Source organism: Rhinopithecus roxellana, chromosome 6, assembly GCF_007565055.1.
Source record: "Rhinopithecus roxellana isolate Shanxi Qingling chromosome 6, ASM756505v1, whole genome shotgun sequence".
NCBI classification, from domain to species: Eukaryota; Metazoa; Chordata; class Mammalia; order Primates; family Cercopithecidae; genus Rhinopithecus; species Rhinopithecus roxellana.
The window spans coordinates 98,504,399-98,523,270 of record NC_044554.1 but is presented as its reverse complement, the minus strand read 5'-3'; the positions used below and the strand labels follow the sequence as shown (position 1 = coordinate 98,523,270).

Sequence of the window (18,872 nt, the reverse complement as noted above, 5' to 3'; positions counted from 1 at the left end):
GCTGGGTCATTCCCCAGCTGCTTGGTGGGGGGTGGGAGGGTGGGGGGCAGCTTCAGGCCAGGGTCCAAGCCCCCTTTCCTGGGGGTCTTTGGCACATGGAAGGGTAAGAAATTGGCACAAATAGGTTTCATGGAGACTGCAGCAGCACATATGCAGGGCTGGGGGTCATCCTGGAGTCAGTGGGTTGGAGGCAAGTTGATGAACTCCCACACCTCTCTGTTAGGGATGGGCTGCTGGATTGAACCAACTCAGAGGGTTGGGGAGGGTCCCTCTATGCCCCAGGGCATCTTGTTGGGAGAAGCTGGGGACCCAAGGATGACACCTGGTGATGGGTCTCAAGCGTGACCACCACCTCTGAGTGTCCTTTCCCCTCATATCTCTTGGAGTCAATCCTCTCAGCTGAGCCACTTGGGACAGTGATGACGGAGAGACAGAGGAGCCCAACAGTCCTACTTTTGAATCCTGGCACCTCCCACTTCCCAGTTCTGTGACCTTGGGCAAGTCCATACGCTTCTCCCAGCCTTAGCTTCCACATTGGTGAAATGGGCACACGACCCACCTTTCAAGATTGTCATCTGGATATTAGTCATCTGGATATTAGTCCCCTCCCAATCTCATGTTGAAATGTGATCCTCAGTGTTGGGGGTGGGGTCTGGTGGGAGGTGTTTGGGTCATGGGGACAGATCCCTCAAGAACGGCTCAGTGCCCTCCCTGTGGTCATGAGTGAGTTTTCACTCTATTACAGGGGTCCCTAATACACCAGGTGGGGGTACCACTCTGTGGCCTATTAGGAACTGGGCCACACAGCAGGAGGTGAGCAGCAGGCAAGGGAGCAAAGCTTCACCTGTATTTACCCTGGGCCGCACAGCAGGAGGTGAGCAGCGGGCAAGGGAGCAAAGCTTCACCTGTATTTACAGCCGCTCCGCATCACTCCCATTACCGCCTGAGCTCCGCCTCCCGTCAGATCAGCGGTGGCATTAGATTCTCAGAGGAGTGGGAACCCTGTTGTGAACTGCGCATGCGAGGGATGTAGGTTGCATGCTCCTTATGAGAATCTAATGCCTGATGATCTGTCACTGTCTCCCATCACCCCCAGAAGGGACTGTCTAGCTGCAGGAAAACAAGCTCAGGGCTCCCACGGACTCCACATGATGGTGAGTTGTAGAATTATTTCATTACATACTACAATCTAATAATAACAGAAATAAACTGCACAATAAATGCAATGTGCTCGAATCATCCTGAAACCATCCCCCGCACCCCCAGTCCATGGAAAAATTTTCTTTTTTTTTTTTTTTGAGACGGAGTTTTAATCTTGTTGCCCAGGCTGGAGTGCAATGGTACAATCTCAGCTCACCACAATCTCCATCTCCCGTGTTCAAGCGATTCTCCTGCCTCAGCATCCCAAGTGGCTGGGACTACAGGCACCCGCCACCACACCAGGCTAATTTTTGTATTTTTACTACAGACAGAGTTTCTCCATGTTGGTCAGGCTGGTCTCAAAATCCCAACCTCAGGTGATCCACCCACCTCGGCCTCCCAAAGTGCTGGGATTACAGGCGTAAGCCACCGTGCCCAGCCAGAAAAAAACTTCTTCCGCAAAACTGGTATCTAGCGCTGAAAAGGTTAGGGACTGCTGCTCTATTAGTTTAGGAAAGAGATGATTGTTTTAAGGAGTCTGGGGTATCTCTCCTCTCCCTCTTTCTCCCTCTGTTGCCATGTGACATGCTGGCTCCCCTTCTTTTCCATTATGACTAAAAGCTTCCTGAGGCCTCATCAGAAGCCAGTTGGATGCTGGCACCATGCTTCTGTACGAGCCTCTAGAACCGTGAGCCAAGTAAACTTCTTTTCTTGATAAGTTACCCAGCCTCAGGTATTCCTTTAGAGCAATGCAAAGTGGACTAACACAGACGTGATGCATTTACATCACTTTGCACAGTGCCTGGCATATAGTAGGTGCTCAATAAATGGTAGCAACTGGCCAGACACGGTGGCTCATGCCTGTAATCCCAGCACTTTGGGAGGCCAAGATGGGTGGATCACTTGAGGTCAGGAGTTTGACCCTAGCCTGGCAAACATGATGAAACCGTGTGTCTGCTAAAAATACACAAATCAGCAGGGTGTGGTGGTACACGCCTGTAGTCCCAGCTACTTGGGAGGCTGAAGCAGGAGAATCACTTGAACCCAGGAGGCAGAGGTTGCAGTGAGCTGAGATCACGCCACTATACTCCAGCCTGGGCAACAGAGCGAGACTCCATCTCAAAAATAAATAAGTAAATAAATAGTAGCAACTGAAGCTTATCTGTCCCAGGGCAGTGGGGACAGAGTGTACAGTCATCCCAGGCTCCCTGCCCTTTTCTACATGAGACTCCTGCCAGGTCGGCATGGCACCAGCTCTGAGAATCACTTGGGCCTCGTCTCTCTCTTCTGCCTGGAGGCAAAGGCTGGGATAAGGGGAGGCTGCTACCCAAACCCCTCACTCCCTGTGGAGGCGGCAGAGCCGGCCAGCCTAGGGCCATGCAGGAAGGCTGGCTAGCATGGCCAAAGCCTCAGACTCAAAGTCAAGGGCTTCTAGGCCGGGCATGGTGGCTCACACCTGTAATCCCAGCACTTTGGGAGGCCGAGACAGGCAGATCACTTGAGGTGTTTGAGACCAGACTGACCAACATGGTGAAACCCCGTCTCTACTAAAAATACAAAATTAGCTGGGCATGGCGGCACATGCCTCTAATCCCAGCTACTTGGGAGGATGAGGCAGGAGAATCACTTGGACCTGGGAGGTGGAGGTTGCAGTGAGCCAAGACAGTGCCATTGCACTCCAGCCTGGGTGACAGAGCAAGACTCTGTCTCCAAAAAAAAAAAAAAAGTCAATGGCTTGTGTGTGGATGGGGGAAGAGTAATGGGGCAGTGATGTCTGTCCCAGGGTCCCCAGCCTCTTGGCCCAGGTGCTCCCCAAGCCAGTCTGGCTCCCTTAGTCCTCATGCCACTCCATGGGCCATAAGGGAAGGGCATGCCAAATGCATTGTGGCTTTGGGGATTCCTGGGTCACTCTCTGGGACAGGAGTGGGGTGAGGGGACACAGAATTTTAAGAGTTCCTCAGAGTGAAGAATGTTTAATTTTGTCTGTCTGTGCCCAGACCCAGTGCTTCCTAGATAATCATTTTCTGCACCAGAGCTTTGAGAGGCATGGTGGCCTTTTTATTTGTTATTTTTATATTTTTTAAAGTAGAGATGGAGTCCTGCTATGTTACACAGGCTGGTCTCAAACTCTTGGCCTCAAGCGATTCTCCCACGCCAGCCTCCCAAAGTGCTGGGATTACAGGAGTGTGCCACTGTGCCCAGCTAATTATTATTTATTTATTTATTTATTTTTGAGATGGAGTTTTGCTCTTGTTGCCCAGGCTGGAGTGCAATGGCGCGATCTCAGCTCACTGCAACCTCCATCTCCTGGGTTCAAGCGATTCTCCTGCCTCAGCCTCCAGAGTAGCCAGGATTACAGGCATCCACCACCACAACTGGCTAATTGTTTTGTATTTTTAGTAGAGACAGGGTTTCACCATGTTGGCCAGGCTGGTCTCGAACTCCTAACCTCAGGTGATCCACCTGCCTCGGCCTCCCAAAGTGCTGGGATTACCGGCATGAGCCACTGCGCCCGGCAATTGTTTATTTTTTGGTAGAGGCAGGGACTTCCTATGTTGCCCAGGCCTCCTGGCCTCAAGAAAACCTCCTGTCTTGGTATCCCAAAGTACTGGGATTACAGGCATGAGTTCCTGCATTAGGCCAGACAGCGACCTTTTGCTTTGTTTTGTTTTGCTTTGTTTTTGTTTTTTGTTTTTAGATGGGGTCTTGCTCTGCCACCCAGTCTGGAGTGCAGTGGTGCAATCATAGCTCGCTGTAGCCTCGACTTCTCAGGCTTAAGTAATCCTCTCACATTAGCCTTCTGAGTAGCTGGGAACACAGGCATGTGCCACCACACCTGGCTAATTAAAAAAATATATTTTTTTGTAGATGGGGAACAGGTGGGCTCACTATGTTGCCCAGGCTGGTCTCAAACTCCTGGGCTCAAGTGATCCTCCCTCCTCAGCCTCCCAAAGTCCTGGGATTACAGGCATGAGCCACAATGACTGGGATGGTAGCCTTTTTATTCCCATTTTACAGATGAGCAAACAGAACAGGGAGAGGGGAGGGCTCAAAGCTCCAAGCCTAGGCCGGGCACAGTGGCTCACGCCTGTAATCCCAGCACTTTGGGAGGCTGAGGCTGGCAGATCATCTGAAGTCAGTTCAAGACCAGCCTGGCCGACATGGTGAAACCCTGTTACTACTAAAAATACAAAAAATTAGCTGGGTGTGGTGGCACATGCCTGTAGTCCCAGCTACTCGGGAGGCTGAGGCAGGAGAATCACTTGAACCAGGAGGAAGAGGCTGCAACGAGTAGAGATCATGCCATTGTACTCCTGCTTGGGCAACAAGAGTGAAACTCCATCTCAAAAAAAAAAAAAAAAAAAAAAAAAAAACAGGTTCCAAAACTAGCTAGGAATGGAGCTGTGCTCTGTCACCTCACCCATGTCCTCACAAGAAGAGGCATGGCATCTGGGCACGGTGGCTCACCCTTGTAATCCCAGCACTTTAGGAAGCTGAGACAGGTGGCTCACTTGAGGTCAGGAGTTCAAGACCAGCATGGCCAACATGGTAAAACCCTGTCTCTACTAAAAATACAAAAATTGGTTGGGTGCGGTGGCTCACGCCTTTGATCCCAGCACTTTGGGAGGCCGAGGAGGGTGGCTCACGAGGTCAGGATTTCAAAACCAGCCTGCCCAGTATGGTGAAACTCTGTCTCTGCTAAAAATATAAAAATTAGCCAGGCATGGTGGCATGCACCTGTAATCCTAGCTACTCAGGAGGCTGAGGCAGGAAAATCACTTGAACCCAGGAGGCGGAGGTTGCAGTGAGCAGAGATCGTGCCGCTGCACTCCAGCCTGGACGACAGAGTGAGATTCCATCTCAAAAAAAAGAAAAAAGAGGCATGGCAAGAAGATAAATAGGGTGGCAGGGAGGATGCCGGGGGCCAGGTGGGAGTGTCACATCAGAAAGGCTGCGGGCTCTGTCCCGCCCTGCGGTGATTGCAGACTGCAAGCCAAGGCTGTCTGGGAAGGTGACTCCAAGTACGCCATCAATCGCCAGTGGATTAGCCAGCCAGCCATCAATATTAAGGAAAAGGATTGCTTTTTAATGGGGCCAAAGAGTGTGTGTTCCTGTGACTGATGTGAATATTTGTCAAATGCCCGAGAACCCAGTAAATAAATGCAACCGAACCAGTGTTTCTAGAAATGGATATTAATGACTCGATTCGATAAAAGAGCAGGGGCGCCTGGTGTTTATTGGGCACTTTGTGGGGACTGGCTGGGGGCAGGGCAGTCCCACATGTGTCTTCAACGGAAGACTCTCAGAACCGCTCCGGAACACAGGTGCCCCTATTTTCCAGGTGAGTAAACCGTGGCTTGTCAAGGTCAAGATAGGGCCAGAAGCCTGGATTTGGGAGTCTCAGAATGCCTGTCCCTGCCATGATCAAATGCCTGCTGCAGATGGGGAGGGCAGGGGGAGGGTCACCCAAGAGCTGGATTTTTGGGGGTGGCTCCAGGATAAGGACCACCTCAAGTGAGAGCTTGGGTGGGGGAAAGGGTCCTGACTGAGCAAGTGGGGACATAGTGGGTGCTTCCCAGGGAAGCAGGGATCTTTGATGCTGGGGGTCTAACACCCAGGACAAGGCCAAATGCCATCACCGTTTGCTTGGGGAGGGGCTCAGTAAGGGAAGGTTCCTTGAAATGGTGGGGGTATTTGAAGGGGAGGGCTTTCAGGATGGGAAAGTACAGAGAAGAGGAGGGGACTTAGTGAAGGGAGAGGGGCTCAGGATGGGGATGGGTTCATCAAGGGGGTGGAGTTCTGGGAGGAGGAGGAGCAGGAAAGTGCAGGGGACACCTCGCCCGTCCCTGTCAACCCTCTTGTCCTCTGTCCACACTCCCCTCCCTCCTCAACTCCCCAGACAGAATTTGGTGGAATTTGCAGGGTTTGTTTGTTTTTGTTTTGTTTTTGAGATGGAGTCTTGCGCTGTCACCCAGGCTGGAGTGCAATGGCACGATCTTGACTCACTGCAACCTCTGCCTCCCAGGTTCAAGTGATTCTCCCGCCTCAGCCTCCTGAGTAGCTGAGACTACAGGTGCATGCCCCCATGCCCGGCTAATTTTTTGTATTTTCAGTGGAGATGGGGTTTCACTGTGTTAGCCAGGGTGATCTCTATCTCCTGACCTCATGATCCACCTGCCTTGTCCTCCCATAGTGCTGGGATTACAGGCATGAGCCACCACACCCCACTTTTGTGTGTGTGTGTTATAGAGATGGGGTTTCAGCATGTTGGCCAGGCTGGTCTCGATCTCCTGACCTCAAGTGATCTGCCCACCTCGGCCTCCCAAATTGCTGGGATTACAGGCGTGAGCCACCGTATCTGGCTGGATTCACAGATTTAATTCACCACCTGAGGTTCTCACTGTAGAAGATGCTCCCCACCTCGCCCCTTCTTGCCCCTGCCCCTTGGGATCTCATTCTCTCCTCTGGTACCCACAGCTCATCAACATGTTCCCTTGCCAGCTGGAATCTCTTTTCTGTGCATCCTCAGCATCCTGCCATCCATCCATCTATCCCTCTCTGCAAGGGGCCTCCTCCCCACTACCTGGTCCTCTGGTTGAGGTGAGCACCAGGTCCCCATTACCCCTTCTTCTCCCTACAAGCAGCTCTGCCTGGCAGCCAGCAGGACTCTTCATCCTGACTCCATCTTGGCCCCCGTCTTGGCCCTCCACCTTCCAGTTGGCCTTCAGCAACTCACTGCCTCTGCCTAAGCCTGGGGGTCTTCTTAAGCTCCTCAGAGATGGTGGCCCCTGTCTAAGGGAGCCCAGGAGGCCTGGGATGGACAGACAAAGGTGTGACTTGGAAGGACTGCAGGACACAGGCTGTGTCTGGCCCCATGTGGCTCTAGGCTCCAGCCCCGCTGTGTAGGGAGTTTCTGATTTCTCAGCTCACTGACAGTCTGATGGGCAGCCACTGCTCCTGACTTTGACTCCTTCAGCAGCCAGCCCACTAGTTTCTTTCTTTCTTTTTTCTTTTTTGAGAGGGAATCTCGATCTGTTGCCCAGGCTGGAGTGCAGTGGCCCAATCTCGGCTCACTGCAACCTCCGCCTCCCGGGTTCAAGTGATTCTCCTGCCTCAGCTTCCCGAGTAGCTGGGATTACAGGCACGCATCACTAAGCCTGGCTAATTTTTGTATTTTTAGTAGAGACAAAGTTTCACCATGTTGGCAAGGCTGGTCTCAAACTCCTGACCTCATGATCCACCCTCCTAGGCCTCCCAAAGTGCTGGGAATACAGGTGTGAGTCACCGCGCCCGGCTAAATTTTTTTTTGTATTTTTCATAGAGACGAGGTTTCACCATGTTAGCTAGGCTGGTCTCGAATTTCTGACCTCTAATCCGCTCGCCTCAGCCTTTCAAAGTGCTGGAATCACAGGTGTGAGCCACTAGGCCTGGCCGGTTTTTGCCATTACTTTTAATGGCAAAAACCGCGATTACTTTCGCAACAACCTAATACACAAATGAAAGATGAGCTGGACTTGCAATGGCTTCACCCCAATTGGTCTGGACTCTGGCCTCTTGTCTGGACAAGGCTCGTGGGTTCCCACGGTCGCCCGACTCTGCCCTAATAGTCCCTAGCCCCGCCCTTCTCCCCGCCCACGACGTTCGCCACGCCCACGAGCAGCATCACTCCCTCCTCCCACCCTCGCCCCGCCTATCTCCCCACCCCAGCCCCGCCCCACGGCCCGCTCACCCTTGCTCCTCCATCATCTCCTGCAGCTCCATGCACTTGAGCTCCACGCGCCGCTTGCGCTCATGGTCCAGGATCTCGCGGTGCGCGCGTTTCACCAGGCCCGGCTCTGCGGTACGCAGCTCCTCCTCCGCCCGCGGCCAGGCCCCCGAGGAGGCGCTGGGCTGCGGGAAGCCGTTCGCGGCGTCGGGTGGGGAGGGCATGCTGGCTGCCCCGTTGTTCACGGTGGAAGACATCGTGGCTGGCCCCGGAGCCGCTGGTCTGGGCCGCTGGCCCTGAGGGACAGACACAGACACGAGGCGGGATGGTCACTTCTTGGCCACCTGCTAAGCTCCTCTCTGCTCGAGTTAATCCTGGAGATTTAAGGGCCCACTCATGGCTCTAATCCGCTTCCTTTCCTGGTGCAGAGGGGGACAGACGGCTGGTTTGCACCTTTGGGTCACACCTCAGGGCACGAGTGGGTTGGAATCTGGGCTTTTTCCCATCTGTAAGGTGGGCGGATGCAGGCCAGACTGGATGGCCTCTAAAAGCCATTGGTTGGGAATCGTGTCACCTCCAGGAACTACCGAGGATAATCCTCTCTGGCTTACATGGATGCTTGGGCCAGACATCCCAGCGCCCACTTGCACACATCATTAACTCCCCAGTCATATTTCTCCTTTCGGCTCAGTTGAAACCGTTTACACACACACCAGGCCCATTGTCCTGGCTCTGTCCAGTGGGACACAGATTACATTCCGTTTGTTCCTACCTACCCGTCTGCTCCCAGGGCAGCCCTGCACAGAGGGGAAGATGGAAGCCTACTCCATTCCCACCCCAGAGGCAGATTTTAGCTCTCTGTTTGATCTGGCCAACTTCTCCAAAGCCGACGTTCCAGATAAGCCGGGCTCACCCAGATTGGGCCTACAGGACTATCCCCTCCTTTGTTCTGGAAACACTGCCTCTGGCGATGTGACCAAGGCTGACACTGACTAGCTTTCCAGGCAGCCACGTCCTCCTGTAGGCTCAGGGTGGGGTGGGAGTCAACTTGGCTTGGAGCTAAGAATCTCTGACTCCATGCCAGGTCCGCCAAAGTAGAGCACACACACACACACAAACACACACGCGCACACACACTCCAAGGACTTCTATCTTAACAGAGGGGAGGCACCTCCTGAGCTATTTCCATTTCCTTTCTCCAAGGCTCTGCTAGTTGCTAAGCAACAGGGAGGCCTCATTCCCAGGGAGTGGGGTGGGAGGGAGGGAAAGGAAGGAGGGAGGGAGGAAAAGAAGGGATTGGGCATGCCTGGACATCTTGGATCAGGCCTTCCCTGTGACACTTCTCCCCCCACACACCCTCCCCTCTCTGGCCTCAGAGTGATGGGATGGGGGTGGGAGTGTTTAGAGCTACAGAAACTGGAAGGCAGAGAAGAGAGAGGGACTGTGACAGCTACAGGAGGCTCTGAAGGGGACAGAGTGACAGCAGGCAACAATGGTGATGAAAACATAAGCTCTTCTCATATGTCCTTCCCCCTGAGTCCCAAGTGCATGGGTTCTAGGCTGCGTTTTTCCACTCCTTGCTGTGTGACCCTGAAGATGTCACTACCCCTCTCTGAGCCTCTGATTTCCACCTGTTCCTGGGAGCATCTGCCAGAGTCTTCTGGAGAGGGGAGTGCCTGGGGGCTTAGAGACCAAAGCTGTTCTTCTAACCCCTCTTTTCCACTCTCACACCTGCTAGCTTCCCACCTCTGTCCCTAGACCAGCCCTATACCCCAGTTCCACCAGGGGTTTTCCTGGGACACTCCACAAGCATCACCCACCCCATGCTGCAAGCAGAGCCCTGCTCCCCACCCACCTCAATATGGGTGACCCCTCTATCTGTTGGTCATCTGAGCCAGGAACATGTGTGGAGCTTGGATACCCCTATTGCCCTGACCCACAACAGTTCACCTGTCATCAAGTCAGGTCCCTCATCCCCTCTTCTTTGTGGAGCTTGACCCCTATTGCCCTGACCCACAACAGTTCACCTGTCATCAAGTCAGGTCCCTCATCCCCTCTTCTTTGTCCATTTTTTGAGACAGGGTCTCACTCTGTCACCCAGACTGGAGTGTAGTGGCACAGTCATAGCTCACTGCAGCCTTGAACTCCTGAGCTCAAGCGATATCCTCCCACCTCAGTTTCCCGAATAGCTGTAACTACAGGCATGTGCCACCATACCCAGCTAATTAAAACAAAATAATTTTTTTTTTTTTTTGTAGAGTCAAGGTCTTGCTATTTTGCCCAGGCTGGTCTTCAACTCCTGACTTCAAACGATCCTTCCACCTCAGCCTTCCAAAGTACTGAGATTACAGGCATGAGCCACTGCGCCCAGCCCCATCCTCTCTTCTCAACATCTCTCATATTTATCCACTTCCTCTCCTCCCCTGTTACCACCTGGACCCAAGCTCCTTCCTCCACACAGGTCCACTGCCTCACTGCGGTTGCCTGGCCTCCCTGCTCTCAGACCTTCATCCTCCACTGGCAACTTGGCAGATGGGTCCAGGAGCAAATTAGACCATGTCATGCCCTGGTTAGCAGCCTCCCATGACTCTTGTCACCTTGGCTTAAAGCCACAACATGGCCCTGCCTCCTGGTCCAGCTCTGTCTCCACCACTCCCTACCACACACATCCTCCTCCACCTCTCTTGGCTCTAGGCCCTTTCCTGGGACACTCTTCATTCTTAGTTGTCCTCAAAGTCACTGCTGATAGGCATCATCACCTTTTGGAAGCCTTTCTTTCCCCTCTGGCTGGTGTCACCCTCCCAGAGCTCTTTTTTTTTTTTTTTTTTTTTTTTTTGGAGATGGAGTCTCACTCTGTCACCCAGGCTGGAGTGCAGTGGTGCAATCTTGGCTCACTGCAACCTCCACCTCCTGGGTTCAAGTGATTCTCCCGCCTCAGCCTCCTGAGTAGCTGGAATTATAGGTGCCTGCCACCTTACCTGGCTACTTTTTGTATTTTTAGTAGAAATGGGGTTTCACCATGTTGGCCAGGCTGGTCTTGAACTCCTGACCTCAGGTGATCTGCCCTCCCAAAGTGCTGGGATTATAGGCATGAGCCACCACTCCTGGCCTTACCTCCCAGAGCTTTTGCTTTTGTTGCTGTGGGTTCACAGGTCTGGCTCCCCCTGGGCTGAGGGCAACTTAGCTTTCAATTCCTAGCTCCAGCTAAGTGCCTAGTGCATGTGAAGCTCAATGCACCCAGGCTGAACAAAGACAGTGACAACAGGAGGCAAGATAGAGGAATACATGGCATGGCCCTTGATACAGCCTGCAAGACCCCTTTGCATTCTGTCGAATGCTATCTTGCAACTTCATCCCATGCTGCACCCCGTCCTGCAACCAACACCCAGCCCCTTAGCCTTGGTCCTCATCCCCCAAATGCGTGCTTTTACTTCCTCCTTTGTGCCTTTGCCTATGTGTTTCCCCTCCACTGGAGTCCTGTTCTTCACCTAGGGAACTTCAACTCATCCTTCAGAGCCCAGCCCAAAAATCACCTCCTATGGGAAGTCCTCCGCTCTTCCAGCAAGGATGTGTCATTCCTTCTTTGTGCTTCCGCATCTTTTGTCCACACTTTTTAAATGCGACATTTAGATACCGAGATTCAGTTGGTTGTTTGCTTCTAACTCCTATTCTAGACTGTGAGCCCTTTTAGGGGAGGGGACCATCCTTTCATTCTGACTCATTAGAGCCTACCCCAGCACCAGGCAATGCAAGAGGCACACTGAAAGTGTGGAGAGAGTGCACGAAGGCGCCAGTGAGAGCCCTGGAAGCCATGCTGTTCTGCACATCTTCCCTCTGACCTGAGCAAGGCTCCCCAGCCTCGAACTTGGCCTGAACGCCTGGAGGGCAGAGGGTGAAAACTGGTGAGAGTCGTTCTGAATGCACTCAGATCTCCAAACCCTGAGAAATTCTAGCCTCAGTGCTAGGAGAACACCTGGCTAGCAATGCTAGGTTGCCCAGGGTAATCTTTGCAGAAATGATTGAGGAGGAAAGGAGAGCTATGTGAAGAGAGGCGTGGCAGATGCGGTCTGGATTTTCACTAGAACAGATGGTGGATTTGACCAATTTCACCTGGTGAGTTGGAGAGACACCGGGCAGGAATCTGCGGCAGGTCATTAATAGAATGACCCAAAACATTGCACACTAAGCCCACTTCCTTCCAAGTCAGGTTTGTTGGGCCAGCAGACTAGGGGGTGACTGCAGGACTGCAGGCACAGGGTCCCTCTGTGAGTCATATGACATTATATTTTACGAAATCATTGTGAGGCTGGCCTCAGTGGCTCACACCTGTAATGCCAGCGCTTTGGGAAGCCAAGGTGGGTGGATCACCTGAGGTCAGGAGTTCAAGACCAGCCTGGGCAACATGGTAAAACCCCGTCTCTACTAAAAAATACAAAAATTAGCCAGGCACGGTGGTGGGTGCCTGTAATCCCAGCTACTCAGGAGGCTGAGGCATGAGAATCACTTGAACCTGGGAGGTGGAGGTTGCAGTGAGCTGAAATCGCACCATTGTACTTCAGCCTGGGTGACAGGGCGAGACTCTGTCTTGAAAAAAAAAAAAAAGAAAGAAAGAAAAAGAAATTATTGTGAGATTTATCCTTCCCTCCTTCCTTCCTTCCTTCCTTCCTTCCTTCCTTCCTTCCTTCCTTCCTTCCTTCCTTCCTTCCTTCCAGACTCTCGCTCTGTTGCCTAGGCTGGAGTGCAGTGGCATGACTATAGCTCACTGCAGCCTTGACCTCCTGGACTCAAGTGATCTTCCTGCTTCAGCTTCCAAGTAGATGAAAGTACAGGTGCGCCACCATGCCCAGCAGATTTTTAAATTTTTTGTAGAGATGGGATCTTGCTATGTTGCCCAGGCCGGTCTCAAGTTCCTGGGCTCAAGTGATCTTCCTGCCTCAGCCTCCCAAAATGTTGGGATTATAGGCATGAGTCACTGCGCCTGGCCTCACTGTGAGATTTCATAAGATGACACTGTCCTGGTGGGTGCTAATATCCCATTTTGTTGTAATTGGTTGATTGATTGGCCTATACTCAAAAGGAGCTAGTAGTTAATGGATCAACGTCATGTTAGATGTAGGTATTTAGTGGAGAATCACAGGGCACTATTCTCACCACATCTAATCCAATATGTTCACTATTGACTGGATAGAACACTGGTAGTCTGACAATCAAATTCACTGAGGACACAGCCTGAGAGGACTGGTGGATATACAGTCAGAATCTAAAAGGACTCAGTAGTTAGAGACATTGGAAGAATCTAAGAAGGTAAAACAGGGCCAGGTGCGATGGCTCACATCTGTAATCCCAGCACTTTGGGAGGCTGAAGCGGGTGGATCACGAGGTCAGGAGTTCGAGACCAGGCTGGCCAACATGGTGAAACCCCGTCTCTACTAAAAGTACAAAAATCAGCCAGTCATGGTGGTGCATGCCTGCAATCTAAGCTGCTCGGAAGGCTGAGGCAGGATAATCGCTTGAACCCGGAGGCAGAGATTGCAGTGAGCTGAGATCACACCACTGCACTCCAGCCTGGGCAATTGAGCAAGACTCCGAGAAGAAGAAGAAGAAGAAGAAAGAAGAAGAAAGAAGAAAGAAGAAGAAGGTGAAACAGGATAGTGAGAAGTGCCACATTCTGAATCTGGGTCCCAAACTAAAATTGGAATGGGGTAGACATAGTTTAGAAGCAGAATGTTTGGGAAGGATTATGGGGATTTTCAATGATTACAGACTCAATTTGAGTCAATATCACAATGTGGCTGCCAAAAATGCATGTTATCTTAGGATATATCAACAAAAATAGGATGCTAAGGAGGGGGAAGATTATAAGAATATACAGGTGGTCAGAATACCTAGCTTCAAATATACGAAGATTTGCAGAGGATCTAGGTCAAACCTGGCTGAATCGACTGAGAGGCTTGTTAGAAGTAGCAATGTTTAGCTAGCATTGCCAGATTTGCCAAATAGGAACCCAGTTAAATTAAATTTGAATTTTATATTTGGAACATACTTCTACTAAGAAATTATTCGTTATCTGAAATTCAAATTTAACTGAGTGTCCTATATTTCGTATGTCAGTGCTACCTGGAATCCAACCCAGATCCACTGAATCAAAGTCTCAGCCGGGTGCGGTGTCTCACGCCTGTAATCCCAGCACTTTGGGAGGCTGAGGCGGGCCGATCACAAGGTCAGGAGATCGAGACCATCCTGGCTAACACGGTGAAACCCCTTCTCTACTAAATATACAAAAAATTAGCCAGGCGTAGTGGCAGGCGCCTGTAGTCCCAGCTACTTGGAAGGCTGAGGCGGGAGAATGGTGTGAACCCAGGGGGCGGAGCTTGCAGTGAGCCAAGATTGCGCCTCCGTACTCTAGCCTGGGTGACAGAGTGAGACTCTGTCTCAAAAAAAAAAAGGTCTCTGGGGATGAAATTTCTCATGTTCCCCAGGTCCTCCTGATATAACCCAAGTATGGACCACCAATTAGGGGGAGGTGGGAAGTGGTCTAGAAATAGCCATTTTCAAATTTTACTGGGCATTAGAATCACCAGGAGGACTTGTTAAGACACAGATTTGTTTTGTTTTGTTTTGTTTGAGACAATGTCTTGCACTGTCACCCGGGCTGGAGTGCAATGGTGCAATCTTGGCTCACTGCAACCTCTGCCTCCTGGGTTCACATGATTCTCCTGCCTCAGCCTCCTGAGTAGCTGGGATTACAGGTGCACACCACTACACCCGGCTAACTTTTTGTATTTTTAGTAGAGACGGGGTTCCACTATGCTGGCCAGACAGGTCTTGAACTTCTGACCTTGTGATCCTCCTGCCTTGGCCTCCCAAAGTGCTGGGATTACAGGCTTGAGCCACTGCACCCAGCAAGACACAGATTGTTGACTTCACCCTCAGAGTTTCTGATTTGAGAGATGTGGAGTGGGGCTTGAGAATTTGCATTTCTAACAAGTAACACCAACACTACTAGTCCTTAGACTGCCCTAAGAGGAGCAAGGCCCTAGCCGATCTGCAAGACAGGGCCAAGATTCTCACAGGCAAGTCATCTAGTGTTGATTCAGCTTAGTTCAAAAAAGAGTCTTGTCTTGTTTTGTTTTTTATTTTATAATAATCAAAACTCTTTAAAAACTAAGGAGTTTTGGCCAGGTTTGGTGGCTCGCACCTGTAATCTCAGCACTTTGGGAGGCAGAGGCGGGCGGATCACTTGCAGTCAGGAACTCGAGACCAGCCTGGCCAACATGGTGAGACACTGTCTCTACTAAAAATACAAAAAATAGCTGAATGTGGTGACATGTGCCTATAATCCCAGCTACTTGGGAAGATGAGGCATGAGAATAGCTTGAACCCAGGAGGTGGAGGTAGCAGTGGCCTGTGATCGCGTCACTGCACTTCAGCCTGGGTAACAGAGTGACATTTCATCTCAAAACACAAACGAACAAACTAAGCAGTTTGTCCTAGGATGAATGAGGTCCCTGTTACAGGAATTGTTCAAACATGAGATAGAAACGATATTCATGCATTCACTCAACAAACACTCAGCATCTACTCTGGGCCCTATGTTCTTAGAGGCTGCGGGTATAGAGATGAACATGACGCCATCATGGCCCTCTAGAAGCTCACAGGGTGGTTCAGGAGACTGACAGGTAAACAGCAGTGTAGTGTGATGAAAGAGAACTGGAAAAGTGTCTGTATCCCTGCTTGGTTGGTCAACGCAGGCTTCCCAGCAAGGCTGGGAGGGAGCAGGAGGCAGGGCTGCCAGAGCTAGTAAGGATGACCAGGATTCAAGAAATAAATGGGCCAATCTGGCAGGGTTTGTAATTGACTGGATGTGGGATGGGGGAGGTAGCTTAGATGACACCGGGTCTCTGGCCTGGGTGACCAGGTGGATGGTGCAGTCATTTACTGTGATGGGGAACGTGGAGAACAAATAGGGGTTGCTTGAGGGTGAGGAGTTTGTAGGGGCAAGCAGGCAGATATAGAGTCTAGAGCCATAACTCTAACTTGTTCTGGTCCTTGGAGGCATTGACACTGTCCTTCTTTGGAGGCAGCGCAGCAAATGGGAAGTCTTTACATTACCACTGATTGGCTGTGAGACCCTGAACAAGTCCCTTCCCCTCTCTGCACCCTTGTTTCTCCTACTGAACAATGACTCAAAGACCCCATGGGTCCTTTCCTACTCTGGAAGTCTGGGTAATATTAACTCTAAATGTGTGGCATCAGGCTGGACACGGTGGCTCATGCCTGTAATCCCACCAATTTGGGAGGCCAAAGCAGGTGAATCACCTGAGGCCAGGAGTTTGAGACCAGCCTGACCAACATGATGAAACCCTGTCTCTACTAAAAATACAAGAATTAGCTGGGGGTGGTGGTGCATGCCTATAATCTCAGCTACTTGGGAAAGTAAGGCTTGAACCCAGGAGGTGGAGGTTGCAGTGAGCTGAGATCGCACCATTTGCACTCCAGCCTGGGCAACAAGAGCAGCTCCATCTCAAGAAATAAATAAAGAGCACCAGACTTTCAGCCCACTTCCTTTCTGCTGATACAGCCAGGAGCCAGGGCCCCACCAGCCACCCTTAGAGCTCAACTGAGGCTGTCCCTAGCATTGTGTCAGCTCCCAAGGGCAAGCCCAGATACTGGAGCCAGCCAAACCCATGTGCAGATTAAGTCATTAAACCCTAGTTTAATGCCTGCCAAAGGGGCACACTTCCTCTTCTGCAAGCCAGGAAGTGGTTAAAGGCCTAGAGGCCTGATTTCCCAGCCTCCTGGCTGGGTCCCTGGACTTGCTTCCTTCCCATAAGCCCAAGCCTGGGTTTCCTGAGCAGCCTGGCTGTGGACAGAATGGGCCACAAACTGGTTGCTGCTACCTGCAAGTGATTAATTGAAGGTGAAACAACTCATCTGTACTGCAGGGTCCAGCCTGTTCCAGAAAGTCAGCTGCTGACAGGCACAGAGGCCTCTCAGCTAATGAGGTCAGAACTCACCCTGGGGCTCAGAGGGAGAAGATGCTCAGATCGGTAGTGACCTGGTCAGGTCTAGGGGAGAGGGAACGGGCTGTAGTGAGAAGTGAACCACAGATGGGTCTGGGAGGAGATCTGACCCTGCCCCGGGGACCCCTGATTTGAGAGGGAGACGGGACAGTGATCTTTGGGAGTTCATGAGCTGAGAGACCTAGGGCATGTGACTTCAACTCTCTGGGCGTCAGTTTCCTTGCCTGTAAAATGAAACTAATTAATAATAATGCCTTCCTCATAGGTTTGTTGTAAAGGACTAGAGCATGGGAAATGCCCTCACAGTACCTAGTGTGCAATGAATGTCTCATAAATGGCACTGGAGATCATTATTATTATTAATTATTATTATTGTTATTGTAGAGACAGGGTTTCACGATGTTGCCCAGGCTGGTCTCCAACTCTTGGCCTCAAGTGATCACCCCGCCTTGGCTTCCCAAAGCAAGGGGGATTACAGGAGAGAGCAAACTCCTCCATGCTCCCCAACTAGCCTGCAGCATCGCAGCCCTCCAGCACCATGGACAGCACCCCCGCCAACAATTGGGGTCTCACTTGCTCCTCGGGCTGAGAAGCCTCTCTTGCCGGGTGGAGGGGAGCCGGGGGTGGAGGGGAGCGGGGGGCGGGAGGGGGCGGGGCGCGGGAGGGGGCGGGGCGGGGCGAGGGGGGGTGCAGCATCCTTCCCCTAGGGGCTTTTTTCCCTGGCCCTGCCAGCCAGAGGCAAGCCTCCCCAGAGATAATGTCAGGACTCCGAGCCTCCACACGCTACAAAGTACAGATTCCCACAGCTTCAAGTGAACACTTGAGCACTCCGTCTGCAGTCACACAATTTAACCACCTTCTTACTTCTAAGATCTTTCTGCTGTCTTCTACTAGGGCCAGGAAAAAGAGTGTTAGACCAAGACAAAGACTTGGAGTCAAAAGACTTTAGTTTAAATTCTGGCTCCACTACTTCTGCCTGGGTGATCAGGAAAAGTCGTTAAACTTCTCTGAGCCTCAGTTTCCTCATCTGTAAAATAGAGTGTTGGGATTCGATCAGGCTGGTGGGGAAAATATTAGTTATGATAACCACAAAACCCTTTCGGAAGGCCTGAGGGTTTTCACATGACTTCGGTAATAGACCCTGGCGAAGATGGCCTGGTCCCATTACCTTTAGTTAAATGGATTAGAGTAGTAAATAACGGGATGTGGGGAAGTTATCTAGTTAACTTGTTTACTCATGTGGTCTTAAGATGAGTCTTTGATGTGTGTTTTTTACTCGGGAAGTCCTCAATGTCAATTACCCTCTAATGGCGCTGACTCAAGCTTTGGTTAACTAATCTTAATGAATAAATCTGAGTCTCCCTAGCTGATCCGGGCAGCCGCAGTGACAAACCTCTCTTGGTGTGTAGGCAGTCACTCAGCAGGACTGGCAAAACAGAATATCTGTGTATCAGTGCACGTTTTATTCATCCATCGTTTGGGTCAGGGTCTGCGGGCAGACCCTCACAGCTAATGCCCTCTTGTGAGGAGGAGCAAGACCTCAATGGAGACAATATTCCCTAGTCTTGTAGCTTGTAGCTTGGGATCATTCACTCATTCTTTCTTGCAGTAACAGGCTTGTTATGAAGACAGATCCTGATGCCATTCTCTCACCCACCCACCCACCCACCCACCCAGTCCTGCGGGAGCAAAAAAGAGACCAGGGAGGCTCTACATTTGCCTAGCATGGTCAGGGAAGGTTTCATGAAGAGAATGATGTTAGAAATGTGCCTTTGAAAGATGTGTCTTCGGCCGGGTGCGGTGGCTCACGCGTGTGATCCTAGCATTTTGGGAGGCCGAGGTGGGCAGATTGCCTGAGTTCAGGAATTTGAGACCAGTCTGGTCAACATGGTGAAACCCCGTCTCTACTAAAATACAAAAAATTGGCCGGGCGCGGTGGCTCAAGCCTGTAATCCCAGCACTTTGGGAGGCCGAGATGGGCGGATCACGAGGTCAGGAGATCG

The 18,872-nt window shown here is 51.4% G+C and overlaps 1 protein-coding gene across 1 annotated transcript in view; it reads right to left on the bottom strand.

Moving 5' to 3' along the window:
- The window catches only part of SRRM3 (serine/arginine repetitive matrix 3), an 86,090-nt gene that overhangs the window by 43,671 nt on the left and 23,547 nt on the right, over positions 1 to 18,872 (bottom strand). The window contains exon 2 of the mRNA XM_030932756.1: positions 7,871 to 8,142. Within this exon, the coding sequence (XP_030788616.1) occupies positions 7,871 to 8,103 (233 nt within the window). The 5' untranslated portion in view covers positions 8,104 to 8,142. The remainder of the gene's footprint in view (positions 1 to 7,870; positions 8,143 to 18,872) is intronic.